Consider the following 23,389-nt stretch of genomic DNA (forward strand, 5'->3'; position numbering starts at 1 on the left):
GAGAAGGGGATGACAGAGGATGAGATGGCTGGATGGCATCACTGACTCGATGGACATGAGTCTGAGTGAACTCTGGGAGTTGGTGATGGACAGGGAGGCCTGGCGTGCTGAGATTCATGGGGTCACAAAGAGTCAGACACGACTGAGTGACTGAACTGAACTGAACTGAGCACCAAACAACAAAATTATACCATAATTGTGTTGTGTATATGTGGGTATGTGTGTGTGGGTGTGTGTGTGTGTCTGTAAAACCAAACTTCCATAAAAAATGGGGTCCAGTGACATAAGAGAATTTTGCAGAGTAAGATTCTAAGTGCAAATATTAGGTTGGTGCAGAAGTAATTGCTGGTTTTGCATTGTTGAACTTTGCCATTTGATATTGGAATACATTCTTAAATGTGGTTATGTTATACATCATTTTAATGTACACTTCTTAGCTTTATGTTTTTTGCTAATGAATTATTACTTGCTGTTTATATGTATTTTAGACTATAGAAATGATGTTAGACAAAAGGCAAATTCAAGCAGTTTTCTTTTTTTTTTTTTGAGTTTTTTTTTTTAATAAGAAAAAAAACTTTATTTGAAGTGTTCACAAGAATTTTAACATAGTAAACCTCAACTCAAACATTGACACACAAACAATAAAAAATATTAAAGAGTATCATCATACATCATTTTGGCAAAACAAGATGGTCCAAGTTCTTGTCACAAAACATTGCATAGTGACATTTTTCCTGTCAAATGACTAACTAGATGAAAATACCACATTTCTTTTGTGTCCTTAAGAATATGTAGGTCATTTATCGATTATTGAGTTTTGAGAAGATTCATCTACAATATATTCCTCTGAAAGCTCGTAACCTGACCAATTTTGCCATTATTAACAGAGTCTAAGAGTGCTGCTACCTGCCTCTCAAGCAGTTTTCTTATTTGAGTTCAAAATGGGTCATCAGGCAGCAAAGACAGCCCCCAACATCAGCAACACATTTGGCCCAGGAACTGCTAATGAACTTACAGTGCAGTGGTGGTTCAAGAAGTTTTACAAAGGAGACGAGAGCCTTGAAGATGAGGAGCATAGTAGCCTGCCATCAGAAGCTGACCGTGACCAACTGAGAGCAATGATTGAGACCTATCCTCTTACCCCTAAGTGAGAAGTTGTCCAGGATCTCAACATCAACCATTCTATGCAGCATTTGAAGCAAATTGGAAAGGTGAAAAAGCTCAGTGAGTGAGTGCCTCATGAGCTGACCACAAAGCAAAAAAATTGTTTTAAAGTGTCCTCTTATTCTACTTAACAGCAGACCATTTCTTGATCAGATTGTGACATGCGATGAAAAGTAGCTTTTATATGATAACCAGTGATCATTAGTGGTTCATCATAGTGGTTGGACCAAGAAGAAGCTCCAAAGCACTTGCCAAAGCCAAAGTTGCACCAGAAAACGGGTCATAGTCACTATTTGGTGATCTGCTGTCAGTCTGATATACTACAGCTTTGTGGACCCTGGTGAAACCATCACATCTGAGAAGTATGCTCAGCAAATTGATGAGATACGCCAAAAACTGCAATTCTTGCAACCAGTATTGGTCAAAAGAATGGGCCAAATTCTTCTCCACAACAACGCCCAGCTGCATGTCACACAACCAATGCTTCAAAAGTTGCATGAATTGGGCTACAAAGTTTTGCCTCATATCCCATATTCAGGTTACCTCTCACCAACTGACTACCACTTATTCAAGCATCTCGACACCTTTTTGCAGGGAAAATGCTTCCACAACCAGCAGGACGTAGAAAATCCTTTCCAAGAGTTCGTTGAATCCCGAAGCACAGATTTTTATGCTACAGAAATAAGCGAACTTATTTCTCATTGGCAAAAATGTATTGATTCCTATTGATTACATTCCAGTGTAATGGTTCCTATTTTGATTAATAAAGATGTGTTTGAGCCTAGTGCTTCGGCTTCCCAGGTAAAGAGTCTGCCTGCAATGTGGGAGACCCAGGTTCAATCCCTGGGTCAGGAAGATCCCCTAAAGAAGGAAATGGCAACCCACTCCAGTATTCTTGCCTGGAGAATCCCCGTGGACAGAGGAGCCTGGTGGGATACAGTTCATGGGGTTGCAAAGAGTTGGACATGACTGAGCGATTTCACTTTCACTTTCACTTTTGAACCTGGTTATAGTGGTTGAAAATTCACAGTCCAAAACCACTATTACTCTTGCACCAACCTAATACCGGCTGGCAGTCAGATGGCAGAGCTGATATTGCTACTCCTGGTACAAAGTCTGCCTCAACTCCACTATGAAGGATCATTAAAAACAGGAATGATCATTCTCATTAGATCTAACAAAAAGGGAAGCAGAAGATTCAAAATTGTCAAGACTAGTTGAAATATTCATTTTTGTGCATTAAACCTTGTACCAAGCATATATTATGCTTTCCAGTATTAACTAATGATGGTAGCATGTGTGTACAACTTATTAATAAATATAAATGCATCCATGGAGCCTGCACTAGATGTTTACAGAAAAGGTATGTGATCAAAAAGGGCTTTCAGAGCCCTGCTCTGATGACATTAACTCTGATTTTTTCGGCAGCTAAAACAAATTGAGATTCTCAGTTTTTAGTTGTGTGTCTGTGTCAGATGGTGAGTAGCCTAAGAGTTGAAGTAACTTTTCTGAGTCCTCATGGATAGTAAATGAAATATTTTCTTTAATGTACTTTTTATTTTTTGGCCGTACCACATGACATGTGGAATCTTAGTTCCCCAACCAGGGATTGAACCCACACACCCTTCATTGGAAGCACAGAGTCCTAATTACTGGACCACCAGAGAAATCCCATAAATGAAGTCTTGAATTTGAATCCTGGCTCTTCAGCCACTCTTGTGAGAAGGGGTGAGTCCATCCCCTGCCTAGACTTTATTTCCTCACTTCTGCAATAAGAAGTGTGAAGGAGATGATCAGGATGGTTTCTTCTCACATGACTAGGTGGAAGATATCAGGCTAGAAAAGCTGGTTAAAGAAATGGAGGCAGAGCCCCAAGATGGAAAGATCAGAAGAGAAAACTGCAGAGCATGCCATGTGGCCAGCCTGGAAAGAAGTCTAAGAGGCTACCAGGTGGACAGGGTCAGGCTTTGACTGGGAACCCCCTTGATGGAGGTCATATGATAGGCTGTGAGGTGGGGCTTCTCATCTGGGCCCACATAAGGTTCTTACAGGACTTCCCTGGTGGCTCAGACAGTAAAGAATCTACCTGCAATACAGGAGAGCCAGATTCAATTCTTGGGTTAGGAAGATCTCCTGGAGGGGAGGGCATGGTGGTCAGTCCAGTATTCTTGCCTGGAGAATCCCCATGGACAGAGGAGCCTACAGTCTATGGGGTCACAAAAGAGTCAGACATGACTGAGCAACTAACACACTTTTTTTTTCAAGGTTCTTACAAGAGGGTAGATGAAGTGTAGTGGGTGCTGGAAAGATCCCCCATCAGTCAGCATGAGTTAGGAGAAAACAGTTTAAAGTGTTGGTACAAGTCAAGCATATAAATCTGTTTAAAGTAGGTAATGCAGAGGAGTGATTTGCATAACCAGCAGTGGCAGACAGTAGCAAACGCTCCACAGCAGAGAAAAGGCCAGAGTTGTCTTTGCACCTTGATAGATCCCAAATGATGATTCCACTTTCCTGAATACCAACTTCATTAGCTGTTTCCATTTAATAAGAGCAACAACAACAAAAAATCAAGCTGCAGTTTTTCTTCCTTTGCTTTTGCCTGTCTTCTTGTATAATACACATTGAATAAGAAATCTAACTGAATTTCCAGCATTTTTTTTTAATTTTGCAAAATTGTAAGTGTACAGAAGAGTAGTAGGGCTGCAGGCACAGGTGGGCAGATCCTCTCCGTGAGGGAACCAAGCCTTGGGACGCAGCTAACTTGTGACCACCTTGGAAGCCCAGCTTCAGCAGCCCTCTGTGCCCTAGCCATATTGCTGTCAAGGTCATGTAGCTTAGAGTTCTTTGGTCTCTCCCTCACCTTCAATTACAGAAACACATCAGTTCTTTATTCATTCAGTAAATAATTTATCAAGAGCTTACTCTGCTCCATGCACTCAAATTCCAGGGCAAACCCCTGTGTTGGCAGAGGCTTTCTTTTGCCCACTCAGAAATGAGCATCACCCATGCTTGGTGCTGGCAATCCAACAGTGAGGACGCTGTGGTCCCTGTCTTCAAGGAGCTCGTGATCTGCTGGGAGATCACAAGGTTGCCCGATAGCCTGACAACATTAGCAGAGACAGCCCGGGGATGCGAGTGCTAGGGTACCACTCCAGGTGGGGTTGAGGATGAGCAGGTGGTTTTCAGGTGAAGAGAATGGGTGGAAGGTTCCTTGTAGGGGGAAAAATTTAGAAAAAAGTTTAAGCATTGTATGAGCTCCATTAGGATTCTGAAGGGCTGCTTGAGCTGGATTGAGTAGCATCAGATTAAAGCCATCATACATCCCATTTTACATCTGGCTGGGAAAAACTTCAGCCTGTATGAACAGATGAGAGAATGGAGGTCCAGCGAGACCAGGGGCACTCCAGGGTCATGCCAGAGTCAGGGCCGAGATCTGACGCCCTGCCCAGGGCTCTTTCACCTCAGCCCTCCACTTCTCCCTGATGGGCAGCTCGGATGAGTTTTGTATTTGCTTGGTTCTATTTCACAGTGGTGTTGTCTCTCCAACACTTTGCTCTCATGATCCAAACCTGGCCACTGTCCCCGGGAAGCAGTCAGGCAGATCTTCCCCATCGCTGGCATCAGCCAGGGCACCTCAATCAGGCCCAGAGTGTATGGTTGGGCCAATGCCAGAGTGTTTGACACCCCCCCCCACCCTTGGCCTGGCACAAGCATGCCTTTCTGGCAGAGTTCACCCAGCCTAATTGCTTGTTTTGTATCCCAGCTGCCTGACATATGCCAAACCCATGTGTTGACTCACTGGTGTCAGACAACTATACTCAAACATTTCAAATTGGCCTTGCTGAGCTCCAGCCAGCAACTGGGGACTATAATCCATGTATTTCTATAACCCCAGCACCTAACACAGTGCCTAGCTTTGAGTAGATGCCTCGTGTTCTAAATTATGTGAATTTCAGTGAGCGCAGGTGAATAACACAGTGGTAAGAAGGACCTGGAAGTATTAGGAGACCTAGCTTTGAGCCCGCTGAGCTCTTTGTTATATGACCTTGAGCAAGTCTACTCTCTCTGAACTTCAGTTACTTGATCATTTCTCACCTAATAAGCACTCAGGGAGAATATTTCATGCTTACCCAGCCCTCAGAGATGGAAGCATGTGGGATAGCTGTGCAAATGTGAATAGTATCACTGGATGACAGCCACGTCATGGAGACATACTTGGAAGGTTTAGAGCAGCCTAGCAGAGGGGTTATTAATTGTGCCAGGAAGAGCTGGCAACAGCCTCACTGAAGTGATGACAGCTTAGATGGGACCCCAAGAATGAGTAGAAAATAACCCCGTTCTGCCCAGACAGTGACCACAGAAAAGCAAAACACATCAGCTCTAGGACTGATGGTAAGAGGATCAGATAAGCCAGCCAAGAAGCCAAGTTGGTGGCACTGATTTGTACCCTGCATTAGTGATTTCTCACCAAGGCGACCTTCCATTACAGAATTTCACAGTCAGAGCAGCACCTATTTCTGAGATGCACTGATCCTTAGTATGAGGGTCAGTCTTCCAGTGGTGGACGAAGCTGGCTCATACCAGTTCACGGGGACTGTTTATTAAGTGTTCAGGAATTCTGCAAGCTAGTTCTTAAGCACAATAATTATTTTAAAAAACTACATAACATCACAAATTATATTAAAAGCAAAGGTAATAAATAATCAAAACTTACCACTTCCTAGTTACTTCACTGTCTTCTCCTCACCTTTGTTCTAGAGTTTATTTAGGTCTCCTGTGTCTCTATGATGGAAATACTGCTATCTCATGGTATCCTGTTGGCCATCTCTTCCCAGCTCTGGATATGGTGACATCTTATCGGTAGTATGGAATCGGCTATGGTGGAAGTCTTTACACCACAGAAATAGGCAAATGCTGCAAGTTAAAGTCACTGTTCTTTGGAAAGCCAGTTGTTAAACATTCGCCACTGCCCCACTGGTGGTATCTGATAAATACCTGGATGAAGAAGGAAAGCGTTTGGGAGCCCAACACACACATCTCTTCAGACCTCCCTAGACAAAAACACGTGGCAGGAGACACATTTCCAAGAACCATCCCTGGAGCAGACTCCCCCAGCCTCTGTTGTTACACGGAAGACTTTGTGTTGAACTGGGTTTTTCTTGACAACTGAAAGTCATGGTCAAATGGAAGGAGGATGGAAGTGTTTTTCTCCAGGACTCAATTTCTGAGCCAAATGCCTGTTTTGGCAGGAGGCCTCTCTGGCCCACTGGGGTACAGGGAGTCCACTTAATCTTCTCCAGAATCCAAGGCAATCCACAGGAGCCCAGGCTAAAATTACATCTGCTCGGGCTTGCCAAGGTGGAGGTGACGTGATGGCCAAATGGTGCTGATTTAATGTTGCCCAATTATCAGGAAATCCCTGAAGGGAGATAAATCAGAGGCGGCCGGCCTGCCTGTGGATGACGGGCAGCAGCCGGGGCAGCCCCCCAAAGGAAACCATCCCCAGAGGGCTGGTTATCGTCCAGACACACTCAGAAGTCACAGATGTCAGGGGGAGGCTGGAGAGGAGCCAGCACCAGGAGATGCGATCTGTTAGTAATTCTCTAGAAGGACAGAGTTCCAGCAAATAAGAAATCCAATTTTCCTCCATTAGAGAAAGCATCTCTCAGTACTGGCTGAATACAATTGATGGAATAAATCTTTCCCATTAGCGGAGAGATAATTTTGCCTAAATATATTGGGAGACCTTCAGAACAGGAACGGAGAGTCTTTGCTGAGCTTCACCTGCTTAACTTGCTTGCCATGTAATTGCATTTAGACCAAGGGCCTCAGAAGGAAACCACTGACTGAATTAACATTAACCAGATTGTGTGTGGTGGGGGGGAGGGGAGGGGGCTGGGTGGGGCGGGGGCTGTCGGTGCATTGTGGGTAGTCATCCCTGCCTTCAGAAAGGACAAGCTCACACCGGCGAGCCCAGCTGCTTACAAGCCTGGTGTTAATTGCTTTTCTCATCAAACAGAGAAAAGTTTATCACTCTAGGAAGCTAGAGATGTAGGTTCCTAATAAAGCAGAGGCAGAGTTTAAGATCTTTTTTTTTTTTTTTTTCATGAATGCCCACAGGCCTCATCACTAGCTCTTCCCCAGGTCAGAAAAAAGCCTTCCGAACTGAGGTGAATGGAGAAGGTGGTCTGGACATCAGCGCCTATATCTTTGCCTAAGATTTGTCTTGTTCCCTAGGGTTGTCTCCCCAGCGTCCTGATCCCTTAGGACCTTGACACCTGTGAGCATCTCCACATGCACCCGTTGGCAGTGGTGTGCAGACTGGTCTAAAGTTGGACCCAGAGCTGAGGCCTGGACTTCAGGGCTGGCTCTGCCCCTACCTCCCTGTGTGGCTTGGAGCAAACACCATGACGTCTGCGGACCGAGTTTCCTACTCTTCCGCTAACTCAGCGATTTTCAAACTAGCCTTCCTCTGGCTTCTCCACACAGTAAGACTCCACAGAGTTGCCTTCAGGACCATCCCAAGCAGAAAAGGGGACCCCACCCCTACTTCATCCGGAGATCTTGTTTTTAATGGTTTTCCACTTGGGGATCCTTATAAAATATCATCTGCTAAGAAGATACTGTTTCTGAAATATTTGAAAAACATCATTTTGGATGATCTATGATTCTTCCACTTATTTACTCAGTTCACTGTTTATGTGTGTTTACACAGTCACCTCCCTGAAGAGGGACATGGCAACCCACGCCAGTGTTCTGGCCTGGAGAGTCCCGAGCCTGGTGGGCTACAGTCCATGGGGTCACAAAGAGTCAGACACGACGGAAGCGACTTAGCACACATGCAAGCAATCACCTAGTACTAGTTAGGCATTTCCAGGTTCTCTAGAGAGAGGGGAAAAAAAAAAAAAAAAAGACCTTGACCGTGGCCTTAAAAGAGGTGGTGATCCATGGAGAGGAGAAACGTGTATGTGTGGCCGGGCATCACGGGGCTGGTGCCAGGTTTTGGAAGAGACTGTGACCAGTTCTAATTACGGGCATCAAGAAAGGCTTCAGGGAAGAGGTGTTGTTTGAAGCTGGGTCTTTAAGGATGAGAAAGTGGGGAGAGGGTTGCAGGATAATGACATCTGAGGAAGATGGAGGAACATCACACAGACACAGAGGCTTTAAACATTTGCCTGACAAGCTGGGGAAAAGCAGATGGCTTGTTGCCTGGAATATAGGAGAGTAGGGAGGTGGTGTTGGGAGAGGTGCTGGGTTCCAGAACCCGCTCCAAGGGGACCTCAGCTTTTGCCCTCCTCCTGTCTCCTGTGCCAGATGAGAGGAAGTGCTCTCCATCCTGGTCACTTTCTTCAGTGTCTGCTTCTAGTGAGACTGTTGTGCCAGGATGTATGCCATACATAATGCCGTGTATGGAGTTACTCTGAACATGGATGAAGAACAGAGAATCAAAGAGCTGTGACCAAGCCAGGATTTGAACCCAAGTCACATGACTGCAAATTTATATGCATAACTATACTGTAGGGCTTCGCTGGTGACTCAGGTGGTAAAAGAATCTGCCTGCAATGTGGGAGACCCAGGTTCTATCCCTGGGTCTGGAAGATCCCCTGGAGAAGTAAATGGTAACCCATTTACCAATTCCAGTATTCTTACCTGGAAAAATCCATGGACAGAGGAGTCTGGCAGGCTACAGTCCATGGGGTCACAAAGAGTTGGACATGACTGAGCAATCATGCAACACAGACAACTGTACTGTATGGGTCCCTTGGATCAGTTTCGTCTCCTTACAGCACTGTACAGTATCCGTAGAACATAACCTGTAAGTGAGACATCTGAAAATTTTTCTCAATAATAATTCTTTAGAGAAAGTTTGATGACTTAGTAGGTTAGTAAGTAGTAGTTGGGGTTTTACATTGTTGAACTTTGCCATTTGATATTAGAATACATTCTGAAATAAAAGTGGCTTGTTATACATCATTTTAATGCATATTCCTCACTTTATTATTTTGCTCCTGACTTATTAATTGCTGCTCATTTTTCCTTATTTTATACTGTAGAAATGATGTTAGACAAAAATCAAATTCAAGCAATTTTTTTATTCGAGTTCAAAGTGGGTCATAAAGCAGCAGAGACAACTCACAACATCAATCATGAATTTGGCCCAGGAACTGCTAACAAATGTACAGGGCAGTGGTGGTTCAAAAAGTTTTGCAAACAGACAAGAGCCTTGAAGATGAGCACAGTGGTCGGCCATTAGAAGTTGACAATGACCGTTGAGAGCATCATCAAAGCTGATCCTCTTACAACTACGAGAGAAGCTGCCAAAGAACTCAACGTTGACCATTCTATGGCCATTCAGCATTGGAAGCAAGTTGGAAAGGTGAAAAAGCTCCATCAGTGGGTGCCTCATGAGCTGACTGCAAAAAAAAAAATTCGTTGTTTTGAAGTGTCATCTTCTTTTATTCTACACAACAACAGTGAACCATCTTTCAATCAGATTGTGACGTGCAATGAAAAGTGGATTTTATATGACAACCAGTGATGACCAGCTCAGTGATTAGACTAAGAAGAAGCTTCAAAGCACTTCCCAAAGCCAAACTTATACCGAAAAAGAAAGGTCCTGGTCATTGTTTGGTGACGGTCTGCTGCTGGTCTGTCTGCTTCACTAGAGCTTCCTGAATCCCAACAAAACCATTACATCTGAGAAGTATGCTCTGTGAACCAATGAGATGCACCGAAAACTGCAACGCCTGCAGCCAGCATTGATCAACTAAAAGGACCCAATTCTCCATGATGACACCTGACCACACGTCGCACAACTATCATTTCAAAAGTTGAACATATTGGGCTGTGAAGTTTTGCATCATCCACCATATTCACCAGATCTGTCGCCAACCAACTATCACTTCTTCAGGCATCTTGACAACTTTTTGCAGGGAAAACACGTCCACAACCAGCAGGAGACAGAAAATGCTTTCCAATATTTCATCGAATCCCAAAGCACAGATTTTTACAGGAATAAACAAACTTATTTCTCATTAGCAAAAACGTGTTCATTGTAATGGTTCCTATTTTGATTAATAAAGATGTATTTGAGCCTAGTTATAATGATTTAAAATTCACAGACGGAGGCCACATTAAATTTTGTACTAATCTAAAAAAGATTGAGGCAGTAAATAAAAAAGTAGTGCTCATGTTGAGTGGATACCATGAGCCCTGGGTGCCAAGATATATCTGAGTGACCTGCCTTCTGTCTTCTTACCTGCTAGCCAGGGTTCTACCATCATAAGTAGGTCATGTTATTCTCTCTCTTCTACCCACAGGCATGCATGTGTCATTCGTGGTCAAGTCATGACATCAGATGGGACCCCACTGGTTGGTGTGAATATCAGTTTTGTCAATAACCCTCTCTTTGGATACACGATCAGCAGGCAGGATGGCAGGTAAGAGGACTTTTGGCAACCAGAGCTAGTAAAGACCCTGTACTCATGGTCTTGCCAACATAGCTGCTGCTGGAATGACATCGTGCAGAGAGGATGGGACCTGGAGTCAGAGGACCTGCATCCACGTGCTCAACCCTGCAGCTCACTTGCTGTGAGTGAGGTCTTGTAGCTGACTCTGTCCTGAGTCATCTTGGCTCTAAATTAAGCAGTTTTTTCTTATTTGGTTCTCAGAGTAACCACTAGGTACCTTATATATATTTTCTTGTTTCATAGCTTATGATATAAAATACTGTCACATGGACCGTTTTCTGTAGACCAGACAGCTCCTAAAGTCTTAGCATTCCTGCTGCATGGTTCCATCTGCAACCACCTAAGTCTATGGAGGCTGCTGATTGATAACTGAGCTCTGACCTTAAGATCCCTGTGAGGACCTTTAGTTTACCAGCCTGAATGAAGTCAGGTCTCTCTAATCACTCTAGCTCCCCCATTTGCTGGCCATGTGTTCTTGGACCTATCTCCAAGCCTCTCTTGGCCTCATGTTCTTCATCTGTTCAGATCAGATCAATTGCTCTGTTAAGTGGTCCCTAATATTATCAGTCTTACCCAGTGGCGTGGTAAGTATTCAATTCTTTGATAGAAAAACGCCATGCACGTACTAGGTGTTTAATAAATTTTAGTACCCTGCCCCACTCTGGTTCACCCTGTATCTTCAGGGTCTAACACATAGTCAGTATACAATAAATATTAGCTATTTATTAAAATTACAAATTGGGAAGGTGATAATTCCAGTGCAAGCCATAAGACTATTTCAGAGAGAAGGGGAGGGAAAGGAGGAAAGTGGGATATTTAGGCTGTCAGTGGTGACAAGTCCTCTATTTTTAATAAAATCAGGTGGTGGCAGTCCATCTGGCTAAGTGTGGGCCCATAAGGTTGATTTTCACTCTGTGTTGGAAATTATGCTCCAGCCTGATTGATTTTAGCACCTCTTTAATCCAATCTCAGATGTGAACGTGCCCTGGCCGAGGTGATAATGAAGTAGAGTCTCATCTGTTTGTAGACATGTGTGCCTCTTAGATGGGACTGGCATGCTCGGCATGGGAGGCCCACTCCCCCTCCTCCCCCTCCCTGTGAATGGAAGAGGTTGGTGGCCAGTCCCCAGGGGCCGTCTTCCCCGGGCCAGGCCACTGACCCCCAGAAGCACCTCAGTGTAGACTCGCGCTACAGCACAGAGATGTCTCCTCCTTCCTGGTGTTTTCCCCACCTTCCACCTCTGGGCTGCCTGCTTTATGGAAACGGCAGATGTGAGCACTGTAGGTAACAGGTGTCCTGACCACATTATTACCTGCTGTGAAACAGTCATCAAAAAGGAGTCATGGCGACTGCTTTTTTTTTTTTTTTTTTGCCATAAAACTTGTCCAGGAATCTTCCTGGGCGGTCTAGTGGTTAAGACTCCATGCTTCCACTGCAGATGGCAGGGGTTCAATCCCTGGTCAGGGAACTAAGATCCTGTATACTGCACAGAATGGCCAAAACATTTTTTTTTTTAATTAAAAAAAAAAAGCTTGTCCATCGTTCTTGTGAGATAGCAAATCGTCCATCCTCGGCTCACTGTGCTTGGTTAGGATGGATCCATAAGACACACCAGAGTCCACTAAGTTTGGTGGGCCTTGGGCAGTGCCTGCTTAGCACCTCTACGCTTTGACTCCTCCTGCTGTGCTGTCCCTGCAGTCTCTGCATGAGAGCATGGTCGTCCTGGGTGGTAAGTGTCAGTCGTATGTCCTGTACCAGCCAACTAAATCACACCATAGTGGCCAGACTCTGCCATAATCTAGAGCTTGAGTTTCAGAACAGTTCTTACCAGTGCATTTATGGGGCTTACATTTTCTTCCCATCTCAGACACTAGATAATGCATGGTAAAGTCATTACTTATTCTCTAAGCGTTACTTATTCTCTGAAGAGCCCTGTTTGTTATATGCGAATGAGGAGCATCTTGCCAATTTCCCTCCCATGTTTTCCTGACTCACCTTTTCTATTACCTCTCACACCCAGGAGAAACTGAAAGGCTACAGACACAGCCTGGAGATAATAGTGTATGCAAGTCCAGGGACCGGGTCCAATTCATCTTTGTATTCCTCACTTGTTCTGCAGGCCCTTTGCCTATACCCAGATCCACATCCCCCTCACACGTACACACACACCCTCACACTTACACACACACACACCCTCACACTACATACACACACCCTCACACTTACACACACCCTCACACTTATACACACACACACCCTCACACTTACACACACACACACCATGCTGAAATGCCAGACCTCAAGTCGTAAGATTTCACAAACAGAAGACAGTAGCAGGGAAGCTAGCCAAACAGATGATTAGAAAGATGGAAAATAGAAGTCATGAAGAAAAATTTAGAGGAATTAGCAGACAAGAGAAGCAGCTCAGAGTCATTGAAGCACAAAGCCCAGGGAATGGAGCCCAGCGCTTTCCTCATCCATTATCTCATCTATCTAATTAATAACTCTGCCAAGTAACAGTGATCACCAACTTCATCTCACATGAGGAGATTAGGCTCAGACAGGCGATGTCAGTCACTTGTGGGCTAAGTAGCAGTGCTCTGACCAGCCATCACTAAGTTTGGGCTTCATGTGAGAAGCAGGCCTTCCCTTTGAGGTCAGAATCACAGCCGTGTCCGCAGCAAAGTTTCCCTTCAGATGAGCGGGCCTGGCTCTTAGCAGCAGCCACCCCCAGCCGGCTCAGGGCCTTGAGAAAGCGTCTTTTCATTTTGTCTTCATTCCCTCCGCACACTCATCCTCATGTGAAGGGAGCATGTAAGTCAGGCCACAGTCCTGCTTGACAGTTAAAAATGTTCCGCCACGCTGTTCACCTGGAGCTAACTGCATCAACAGTGTTAATCGACTGCACCCCAATACAAAATGCTTTTGGTGTTAAAAAAAATGTCCTGTCAAAGTACAAATGCTGTCATTTCTATGACAGAAAACTTGTTCCCTGGGTGTTTTCCCCAAACAAAGCCAACACCTAAACTCTTAGCTGAAAATAAACACCTTCCCTGGTTTTTCTCTATCATCAAATATCAAAGGATGGTGGTACCCAGCTTCCTCTACACAGAGGTTACATGAACCTAGAAGGGGCTCAGTGAAGAGCAGGCAAAACAGATAAAAAGGTTTAGCATAACACGGAAGAGTCAGGCTTTGGAGCTTGGGAACCCAAATCCAAGGGCACCATCTACCAAGAGCAAGATTTGATGCTAGTTCAGTGCAAAACCCCTGCAGCTTCTAGAAGAGGGAAGAGCAAACTGGAGCAATGAGGCTAATCCTGCCAGGGGCATTTATCTGGGATGAAAATGAGGTCCTGGGGTAGGGTCCCAAAAACCAGCTGCACAGGTAAACGTTGGATTGACTTAGAGTAATAGCCAAAGGAGGGAAGAACTTAGGGTGTTCAGTGTACAGTCAATTCAGAAGAAGTTGACAGTCTCACTCATGCATTCGTTCTATAAACTATTCATATAACCATGAAACACTGGGTTAAGTTTGGAGAGACTGAGCGCGATCGGTGTCCCTGGATCTGAGAGTGAATGTGGGATCCCAGTGCACAGTGATGGTGCAAAGGGGACCCAGGGAGGGGACTGGAATCCTGAGGGGGCCAGGAGCTAGCAGAAGCCCTCCATCCAAAAGAGCAAGATGAGAACAGGCCTTGGAAATGCATCCTGAGAGTAAGAGCTGAAGGGCTCTGTCCAAGGAGACATCAGAGCCGGGAGGTGGCAGGTGGACAGGATCAACGTTTCCAAGTCCTAGAGGACTGTCCAAGGCAGAGGCAGACTAGTTTGAAGTCACTGCAGCCGGAAGAAAAAGGCCTAGTGGCTAAGGCGCCATAAGGAGAGGGAGCCAGGCTCACTCCGCACCCCCCGAAAAGTCTACTAACAGCCAGAACTAACCAGAGACGAGACAGTCCTCCTGGGGGCAGAGCATATCATCACTGGAAATTTGGCTCCTTGGAGGTGATTCTGTAGAATGAAGTACAACATCAGATTCAGAGAGAGGACTAGGTCAGATGGCAGTGAAGTTCGCTTCCAGTGAGTCAGCTGTTACTTGATTTTGAACTTCCTGTTTTGATGGGGGTGGGTCTGAATTAATCTTGTTGCACATTGAACGTGAGGTCTTAAGAAGCAGCCACACACTCTACTTGACAAAGCAGATGCCGCCTGCAGAGCTAGGGATGTATCTGGGCTTACTGCTGGGCCTCCTTTGCCATTTTCTGTAACGTGAGCTCGCCTGGTCTCTGGCCACAAAGCTGCAGAGCCCCCAGCTCAGACACTGTATGAGGCAGTGTCAGAAACATGGGGTACAAGTGGGAACTCAGTTTCCTGGGATTTAAAAAAAAAAAAAAAAAGCTCCATGCCAAGGCTTGAATGGGCAAGTACCCTGCCAGGTCTGTCTGCAGGTGATGAGAATTAAGATGCTTGAGCCAAAAGCAGAGCTGGCAACAAGTGCCCGGCCATCCCCAAGGGGCGATGAACAAGGGCTGGGTGACCACCTCTCAGCGATACTGCCGCAGAGATCTCATCTCATCTCAGAGTTTGGGACCTCGTCTTCTGGTTCCCCTTTCACTTAAGTTACGGTGATTCTAACCTCACCCTTCTCTAAACTTCACTGTTTTGTAACTCCAGAAGCCTGGTTGAGTATCATAATCAGAGTTAAAGTTACTATTTTTGTTATTGTTGTTTAGTTGCTCAGTCACGTCCAACTCTTTTTGCGACCCCATGGACCTGTAGCCTGCCAGGCTCCTCCATCCATGGGATTTCCCAGGCATGAATACTGGGGTGAGTTGCCATTATCTCCTCCAAGGGGTCTTCCTGACCCAAGGATCAAACCTGGGTCTCCTGCATTGGCAGGCAGATTCTTTACCACTGAGCCACCAGGGAAGCCCTAAAATTACTGAGGAGTCATAGAATCTTAATGACTTAAGAAGAATTTATTGGAACCTTTGCCTTTTACAGATGAGACAGTTGAGAATCAGAGAGGCTAAGTGACTTACCCAAGATCACACAGTAGCCCATGGCAGAGCCAGGACTAAGCTTAGGGTTCCTAACGCCAGGGCAGGGTTTGCTCTGCTGAAGCACCACAGCAGAGGCTCATCAGCAGTCCTGTGTCCTGGAAAACGGTTCTCCATAGCAGGTTATTATTTGATCTTGGCAAATTCTCTGTGGTGAATCACTTTCAAAACAATAATGCCTCCCGGGATCTGGGTCATTGTGCTTGACTGTGGTCAGGTCTTTGAGGTGTTAGGATCTCCCTCAGCAAGTGCTGAGACCCTTTGGTGTAATTTTTCCTCCTTTCTCTGCCTCTCTCCTCTTTGTCTGCCGTTCCTCTCCTTCTCACCCTCCCCTCCCAAACAGCTTTGACCTGGTCACCAACGGCGGCGTCTCCATCATCCTGCGGTTCGAGCGGGCCCCTTTCATCGCACAGGAGCACACCCTCTGGCTGCCTTGGGATCGCTTCTTCGTCATGGAAACCATCGTCATGCGGCACGAGGAGAATGAGATCCCCAGCTGTGACCTGAGCAGCTTCGCCCGCCCCAACCCTGTCGTGTCTCCTTCCCCGCTGACGTCCTTCGCCAGCTCCTGTGCAGAGAAGGGCCCCATTGTCCCGGAAATCCAGGTACACCCGGGTTTCTGAGTTGCATTTCTCCATGCTTTTATTTCATTTAGGGGGTGGGGGAGGATCTCAGAGACAGGGGACAGAGACAGCCATCAGCCCACCACCCGGAACCCAAGGGCCAAGACCCCACTGCGGGGTGGTGTCGGGCTATGACAACCACCACCTTATGCATTTAATACACGTGAGCCCTTTAAAGTGCCTGGCATCCTCCAAGATGTAATAAATCCCCACGCCCTCTCCACTCTGCCATCCACTTCATTCTACGTCCCCTTTCCCCAACTTCAGTGTCTCCCCTCTCTCATTATTTCTGTTAAAAATAGTGATGATAATTTCCACCAAGAGGAGTGAGACAGGAGGTCCCAAATGTTCACATCACACTGAAGATTAAATGAGAAAACGTGTATGAGATGCTTCACACAGTATCTGGCACCTACTAAGTGCTCGACAGATTTTAACCAGTATTATTATGAAGATTATTTTACACGCTCCACCTTCAGGCCAGTTAATGAGTGCTGTGGCTCAAATCCATGCACGTAAGTTCTTTACTCCGTTATCATTAAAAGGAAGTAATTTGGAAAAATGCATTTTAATCTGATAGAAATCGAGATAGATTCTTTGCCTCACATAGCTGTGTGGAGTTGAATTTCTTTGGCCATCCAGGCCCCGTTTCTCATGGCCGAAAGGAAGGCTGGGGAGGACAAGGGATGACGGTGCGAAAGCTGGGGGAGAAGCCCCAGCCGTCCCACCAGCCTAACGAGAGCTCTGGCGACCGGCACCTTAATGATCTCCAGTGTCAGGGCAACGGGGCGTTTAGACGTGTTCGTGTGTGTATTTCTTGCCTGGCTAAGCAGGCACACTTCTCTGCTGTGCCCTGGTGAGTGGCTTCAGACACAGCCCAAAGGAAGGAAATGCAGCCATTTGGGAATTCTCCTTGCACCCTCAGGTTGAAACCTGACTCCTTTTCAGAGATGCAGCACCTGTCTCCACCACCAGGCTGACCTTTCTTAGGAGATGGCTGTCGGTGGAGTTGGAGCTTGCTGGAGAGGGGTGGTTTGTTACTCAGCCCTGGTTTGGCTCCGGCAAGACAGCTTCCCGGGAGCAGGGACTTTGGAACAAATGAGGTGAAGGGTCCTCCTCCTCTTTACAGTGCTCCCTGGGCTGAATGTCTACAAGCCTGGCTGGGTCACAAACCTTGCTTATTATCAGATATCATGAAATACATGATATCTGGTTTCCCCAGTCCTGTCATTGGCTAGCCTTTGCAAGTACAGGGAGATGTGCATTTTAAAGGGTGTGTTAAGGAAAGTATTAATAAATATGTATGAGCACATCAGGATGGCACTCGAGCCCTGCTTTGCCTAGAACTTATGAGCCGAAGCTGGGGAAGATTGCTGTCATACAGGCCCCATCCCAGAAACATCATGTGTTCGGGAGAACGGAGCACCAGTGAGAATTCATTCCGGTCTATGACATAGACAGAAAGGAAGAGGCCTTTCTTTGTGAAGGCCCAGTTCCCCCGTGAACACGAGAGTAAAATAATCACTGTCTTTTTAATGGATATGTTAGCCTCAATTGATTTGACGTCCCCTTCTTGAAACAGAGCCCAGAGCATCAAGCCAATAAAAGTTCTCCCTTCAGCCACGTGCCTCAGCGTCTTGGCATTTCATTTTCAGCGTCCTGTCTTGGAGCCAAGCCCTTTGAACCAGCAGGTGAAGCACTGCCTTCCCCACCAGGCTGCTCCTCCAGCACAGCGTTGGAGCACGCAGGCTCCGAGCAGCCCGTCTGCCCTCTTTCTGCTGGTGAGCTGGGGGCCATTCGCTCCCGGTCCCTGGCAGCCTGTACTTCCAGCCCCGCCTAATGGCTCCATCAACATCTTGTAGCCTCTGTTTACCCTCCTGAAGAGGAAAGTCACTTGTAACAGATCTTACCTTAGGAAGGTTTTGAGAGAGTAGCAGTTCTTCTAGTTGAGACAGCTCTCCACATTGATCCCTGGGCAAGGTCTGTCTTCACAATGCCCCCTGCTTCCAGCAGCAGCAGCAGCCACAACAGCCGTAGTACCATCATCCTGCTTAGAAACATTTACTGGGTATTCGTTATATGCTGGGCCATTTATATATGTGGCCTTCCCGGTCCGCAAGCTAACCTAGTGGGGAAGCTGCAATGCTGAGGTTCTTCTGGGTCTTCTGGGATGGCACAGCAGGTGAATGAGAGGTGATGTTAAGTATTTTTTACACACGTTATCTTATCCTCTCACTAATGCAGTGAGTTGAACATCGTCATCCCTGTTGAAAGGGGGAAGAGCCAGAGGCTCAACGAGGCAGGGATGTGCCACTTGAGAGTGCGCCCCGGACAGCAGGCCTCTGGCTCTTGTCTTCCTCCCCCACTCCCTCCTCCTCCTCCCGCTCCTTTTTGCAGTCCGCTTTCTCCTCCTCCCCCTTCCCCCTCTTCCTCCTCTGCCCCTCCAACACCCAGAGTCTGTGAGGCTGCAGCCGCCTCCCCTCTGCCAGTGATTCCGTGACCGTCACCCACTGTGATCTGTCTCTCCAGGCTTTGCAGGAGGAAATCGCCATCTCCGGCTGCAAGATGAGGCTGAGCTACCTGAGCAGCCGGACCCCCGGCTACAAATCTGTCCTGAGGATCAGCCTCACCCACCCCACCATCCCCTTCAACCTCATGAAGGTCCACCTCATGGTGGCGGTTGAGGGCCGCCTCTTCAGGAAGTGGTTTGCTGCCGCCCCAGACCTGTCCTATTACTTCATCTGGGACAAGACGGACGTCTACAACCAGAAGGTGTTCGGGCTCTCAGAAGCCTTCGGTAAGCCTCCCCACCGCAGGGCCCAGCGCCGTCCTCAGGAGACAGGAAGGTTTGGGGGGACAGGGCTCTTGGGCCTCTTCCCTTGTTTGATCCTTGCTCCGGTTTCATTCCCTTTCTAGATTCAGCAAAGGCAGAGTGAGGAGGCAGAGAAGAAGTAATGTAAAAAGAAAGGAGAGGAAGGGAGAGGAAGCAAGGCAGGCAGGCAAGAAGAGGGTCTGTTGAGAATCTGCTCCGGAGGGTGAACTCTCTGTATGTTGATATCTCAGTTAATCCTCACAGCCACCCTGTGAGTCAGAAAGCATCCTCGTATTCTGCACGAGGAAGCTGAGGCCCAGAGAGGTGAGGGGACTTCCCAGGGCCACACAGGGAAGGAGCTGGGCCGGATTTTCCCCAGAGCTTCCTTGCAGTTTTGCGTTCCTCCCCACTGGGCACGCTGGGAGCCAAGACGCTGTCCCTCGCTGTTCACAGTCCCTTCTGGAAACCAAGCTGCTTCTGTGGTCTCTTCAGAAGCAATGAAGCCTTGCCACCTCTTTCAGGTGATATGAGAGCGCTGAGTGCTCTCCAGCCCGTCAAGGCCTCTCTGCACTGGGGCTGAGGCTTGCTTTCCTGAGATGACTGGCGACCATGAAAAAGCAGAGAGTGGCTCCTAGTGGGGCTCAAGGTCACAGGGAGGAGACCACAGGAGCACATTCCAACACATTCCGTCCTGCCATGGGGAGCCAGCAGTCTCTCCTGGCACCTAAAGGAAGCTCTGAAGAGCTGCCCAGGGGTTAATTCCCGTCTCGAGCATGTGGCAGGGCATTGCCCGCTGGAAAGCAGTGTCTGCCCAGAAAGATGCTGGAAGAAACAGCATTCCTGTCTCTGCCAGTCCCTTCCCATAGGGCGGTCACAGGGCTTTTCCCAAACCCAGCCTTGGGGAGTCCTCCACGGTTAGCCTGCTCTCCAGTGATCCCCTAAGGAGGCCTGGATCCATGAAACAGAAGTGAAACCGGAGATTTTCAAGTTTTGAGACCTCAAAGCAACTTCCAGCTTTCAGAGTACCTTGAAGGAGCTCCTTTTCCATGTATTCATTATCAGTGATTTTGGATTTTTTTTTTTCTTTGTTCAAGTATTTCCATGTTCATCAATAAGAATGTGATAAATGGGCCAAAAAATAGAAATAAAGTTATGCATAGTCCTATAAGCAAATAAAACTACTTCTTAACATTAAAATTTATTTTCTTTTTTCATGTATAGTTTTTTAACATAGATTTAGTACCATATATAACCAGGCCTTTAACTCAGCATTACCCCTTAGGCACCTTCCACGTCACCCATGATCTTCATAACCACAACTTCCGGTGGCTGCATATTCCTCGAGTGCATGCACTTGGTTTGCTCAACCTCTCATCCCCTTCCAACCTTTAGATTACTTCCAACTTTCCACTATTACGAATAACAGTGCATGAAGACTTTAGTACCTAAAGTACTTTTCATACTAAAGACCATTTCCCTGGAATCAGTTGACATGGGTCCTTAAAGTATTTAGAACATTTGTTTAACATTTCCTAATGATGTACCAAGGCCTTACCCTGTGGCTCAGATGGTAGAGTCTGCCTGCAATGCAGGAGACATGGGTTCGTTCCCTGGGTCGGGAAGATCCCCTGGACGAGGGAATGGCTACCCACTCCGATATTGTCTGGAGAATTCCTTCGACAGAGGACCCTGGCGGGCTAGAGTCCATGGGGTCGCGAAGAGTCAGGCGTGATTGAGCAACTAACACTTTCACTTCACAATGATGTACCATCGCTCCCCAAAGAAGATGTTCAGGCTCAGCCTCCCTGGGTTAGTGTTGCATATAGATCTCATTGCCACTTAGGAATCTGATCCTTTTTTCTTTTCAAACCAAAGACAAGCAGGGGCCTTGCATGCAGATCTAAAGCCAAAGAAGAGGCTTTGCTCACGTGTGCATTTTGTGCCTTTTTTTCCCTACAGTTTCCGTGGGTTATGAGTATGAATCCTGCCCAGATCTGATCCTGTGGGAGAAAAGAACCGCAGTGCTCCAGGGCTATGAAATCGATGCTTCCAAGCTGGGAGGATGGAGCCTGGACAAGCACCATGCCCTCAACATCCAAAGCGGTGAGCGGATTAGTAGAATTCCAGGAGCCAGGCCATGGTGTGAGTCTTGTCTCATGTGCTTTGTTCCCTGTGAGGCAAAAACACACATACACACACACTTCAATTTCCATAGGCTCATGTGTGATCCACTGGTCAGAAGGGTTAATACAAATACTCCTTGGCAACCTGCTCTGTGCTCGTCACTGCTGGGCACCGAGGATACAGAAGTGAAGGGCTTCAAGGGCTTACACTCTGGGCAAGGCAAACACTTCTCAGGCAATTTTCACAGCATGCCATGGATGGTGCCATCACAGGGGGAAGCTGGGAACACTGTGGGGGCGCAGAAGAGAAGCCCCTGACTCAGCTTCTTGGTTCAGCAGTTGTCTCTTTGGAGAGAACTTCCAAACTGAGTCTCCAGGGGTCTACAGCATTAGCTGTGTATATCAAGCAGGAAGAACATTCTGGGCAGAGAGCACAGTCCATGCCAAAGCACTGAAGCCTGAAAGAGGAGTGATTGGAGAGAAAGGATCACTGTGCTTTGAGCGAAGGGTGAAATGAAGGGAGTAGCAAAAGCCGGAGTTGGGGGGCCTGAGCAGCTGAGTCCCAGGTAGGAAGACTAGGACTTTCGACTTCACCCAGAGGCAAATCTCAAGCCTCTGAAGGGTTTACAGCGTGGAGTGACACTGTCAGATCTGTATTTTAAAAGTTCTTTCCTTTCGGTTGCAGTAGGTCTGAGTTGCTGCCTGCAGGCTATCTCTAGTTGTGACGAGCTACCACGCACGGGCTTCTCATTACAGTGGCTTCTTTTGTTGCAGAGCACAGGCTCTAGGCTCATGAGCTCAGTAGTTTTGGAACATGGACTAGTTGCCTCGCAGCATGTGGGATCCTCCCAGACCAAGGACTGAACCCTGTGTCCCGTGCACTGGCAGACGGACACTTTACTGCTGGCCCACCAGGGAAATCCCAGATCTGTATGTTAGACAGCTCCCTGGGACTGTGTTTCAAGATTGGACAAGTAAATATGGGGATGATGTCAGATCTCTCCTACCTAATCTGTAGATGCAAGAATGCCCATCAAAGCCACTGCGTTTGGGGGGCAGGGATTGACAAACTAATTCTGAAGTCTATAATCAAATAAATATTTATAAATAGCTGTGGCACTCTTTAAAATAAGAACAAAAAAGAGGCACTTGCCAGATGTTAAGCTATCTTAGGAAAACCATAATACCTAAAACTGTAGTGCTGTCACAGGAACAGATAAATAGATTCCATAGGATAGAACGAGGCATCCAGAAACTGACCTGTGAGTCGTAGTTAGGACTTGCTTTGGTCATGAGTGTCAGAAAAGCCAAAATAACTGCAAACAGCAGTCTGGAGGTGAATGAAGTCCAGGGCTAGTTTAGACTGAGTCTCCCTCATGCATTTCTATGAACATCTCTCGATATCTCCTCTATGTCAGGTTCTGTGCTAGGCACTGAGATACAGAGTGGGGAAGACACTGTCTCCACACCTGAAATGGTAAAGAGAGGACAGATAAGTGCAATAAAGAATTCTGTGCTGTGCCATTAACACTGAGCCAAGAGCCTCCACCTACCAAAAAATCACTACTTTCTGAAGCATACAGTGATGCTTACCTTTTTGGTAATAAACTATTTTTTTAAAATAAGGTATGTAACTTTGGGTTTTTTAAGACAGAAAGCTATATTGCACACTTTAAAAAAAACAGTTCTGTGCTGTGATGGAGACACAAACTTGGCCCGCACAGTGTGTCCAGTTTATTTGAGAGGCAGAAGCTGAATGGTTCAGAGCCGGGACTTCTCCTGTCATCTGTGTGATGTCAGTACGTCAATACGTGATGTCACGGGTCCCCTGTCAGTACCGGGAGGGTAACAGCACCCGTCTTACAGCCTTGCCGTGGGAATTCTATCAGCAGAGCAACGTGTCCTGTCCAGTATGGCCTGGGTTTCCTTGTGGGGTGAGGCAGCCTTGGGAGCTGGGTCTGGAAGCAGTAGGCAGGGATCTGGCATCCCTTGCAAAACCAGGACAACGCTGCAGCTGCAGGGAGAGCCACCCCCAGCGCTATCAGTGACTCCGCTCCTCTGCCCTCGTCCCAGGCATCCTGCACAAGGGAAACGGGGAGAACCAGTTTGTGTCTCAGCAGCCGCCCGTCATCGGGAGCATC

At 46.8% G+C, this 23,389-nt stretch overlaps 1 protein-coding gene across 1 annotated transcript in view; it reads left to right on the forward strand.

Moving 5' to 3' along the window:
- TENM4 (teneurin transmembrane protein 4) overlaps positions 1–23,389 on the forward strand; it is an 858,900-nt gene that overhangs the window by 765,952 nt on the left and 69,559 nt on the right. Inside the window, exons 20-24 of the mRNA XM_010853253.1 lie at positions 10,485–10,604; positions 16,034–16,295; positions 18,843–19,110; positions 21,085–21,228; positions 23,322–23,384. Coding sequence (XP_010851555.1) covers positions 10,485–10,604; positions 16,034–16,295; positions 18,843–19,110; positions 21,085–21,228; positions 23,322–23,384 — 857 coding nt within the window. The remainder of the gene's footprint in view (positions 1–10,484; positions 10,605–16,033; positions 16,296–18,842; positions 19,111–21,084; positions 21,229–23,321; positions 23,385–23,389) is intronic.

Source organism: Bison bison, unplaced genomic scaffold (genome assembly GCF_000754665.1).
Source record: "Bison bison bison isolate TAMUID 2011002044 unplaced genomic scaffold, Bison_UMD1.0 scf7180017864324, whole genome shotgun sequence".
NCBI lineage: Eukaryota > Metazoa > Chordata > Mammalia > Artiodactyla > Bovidae > Bison > Bison bison.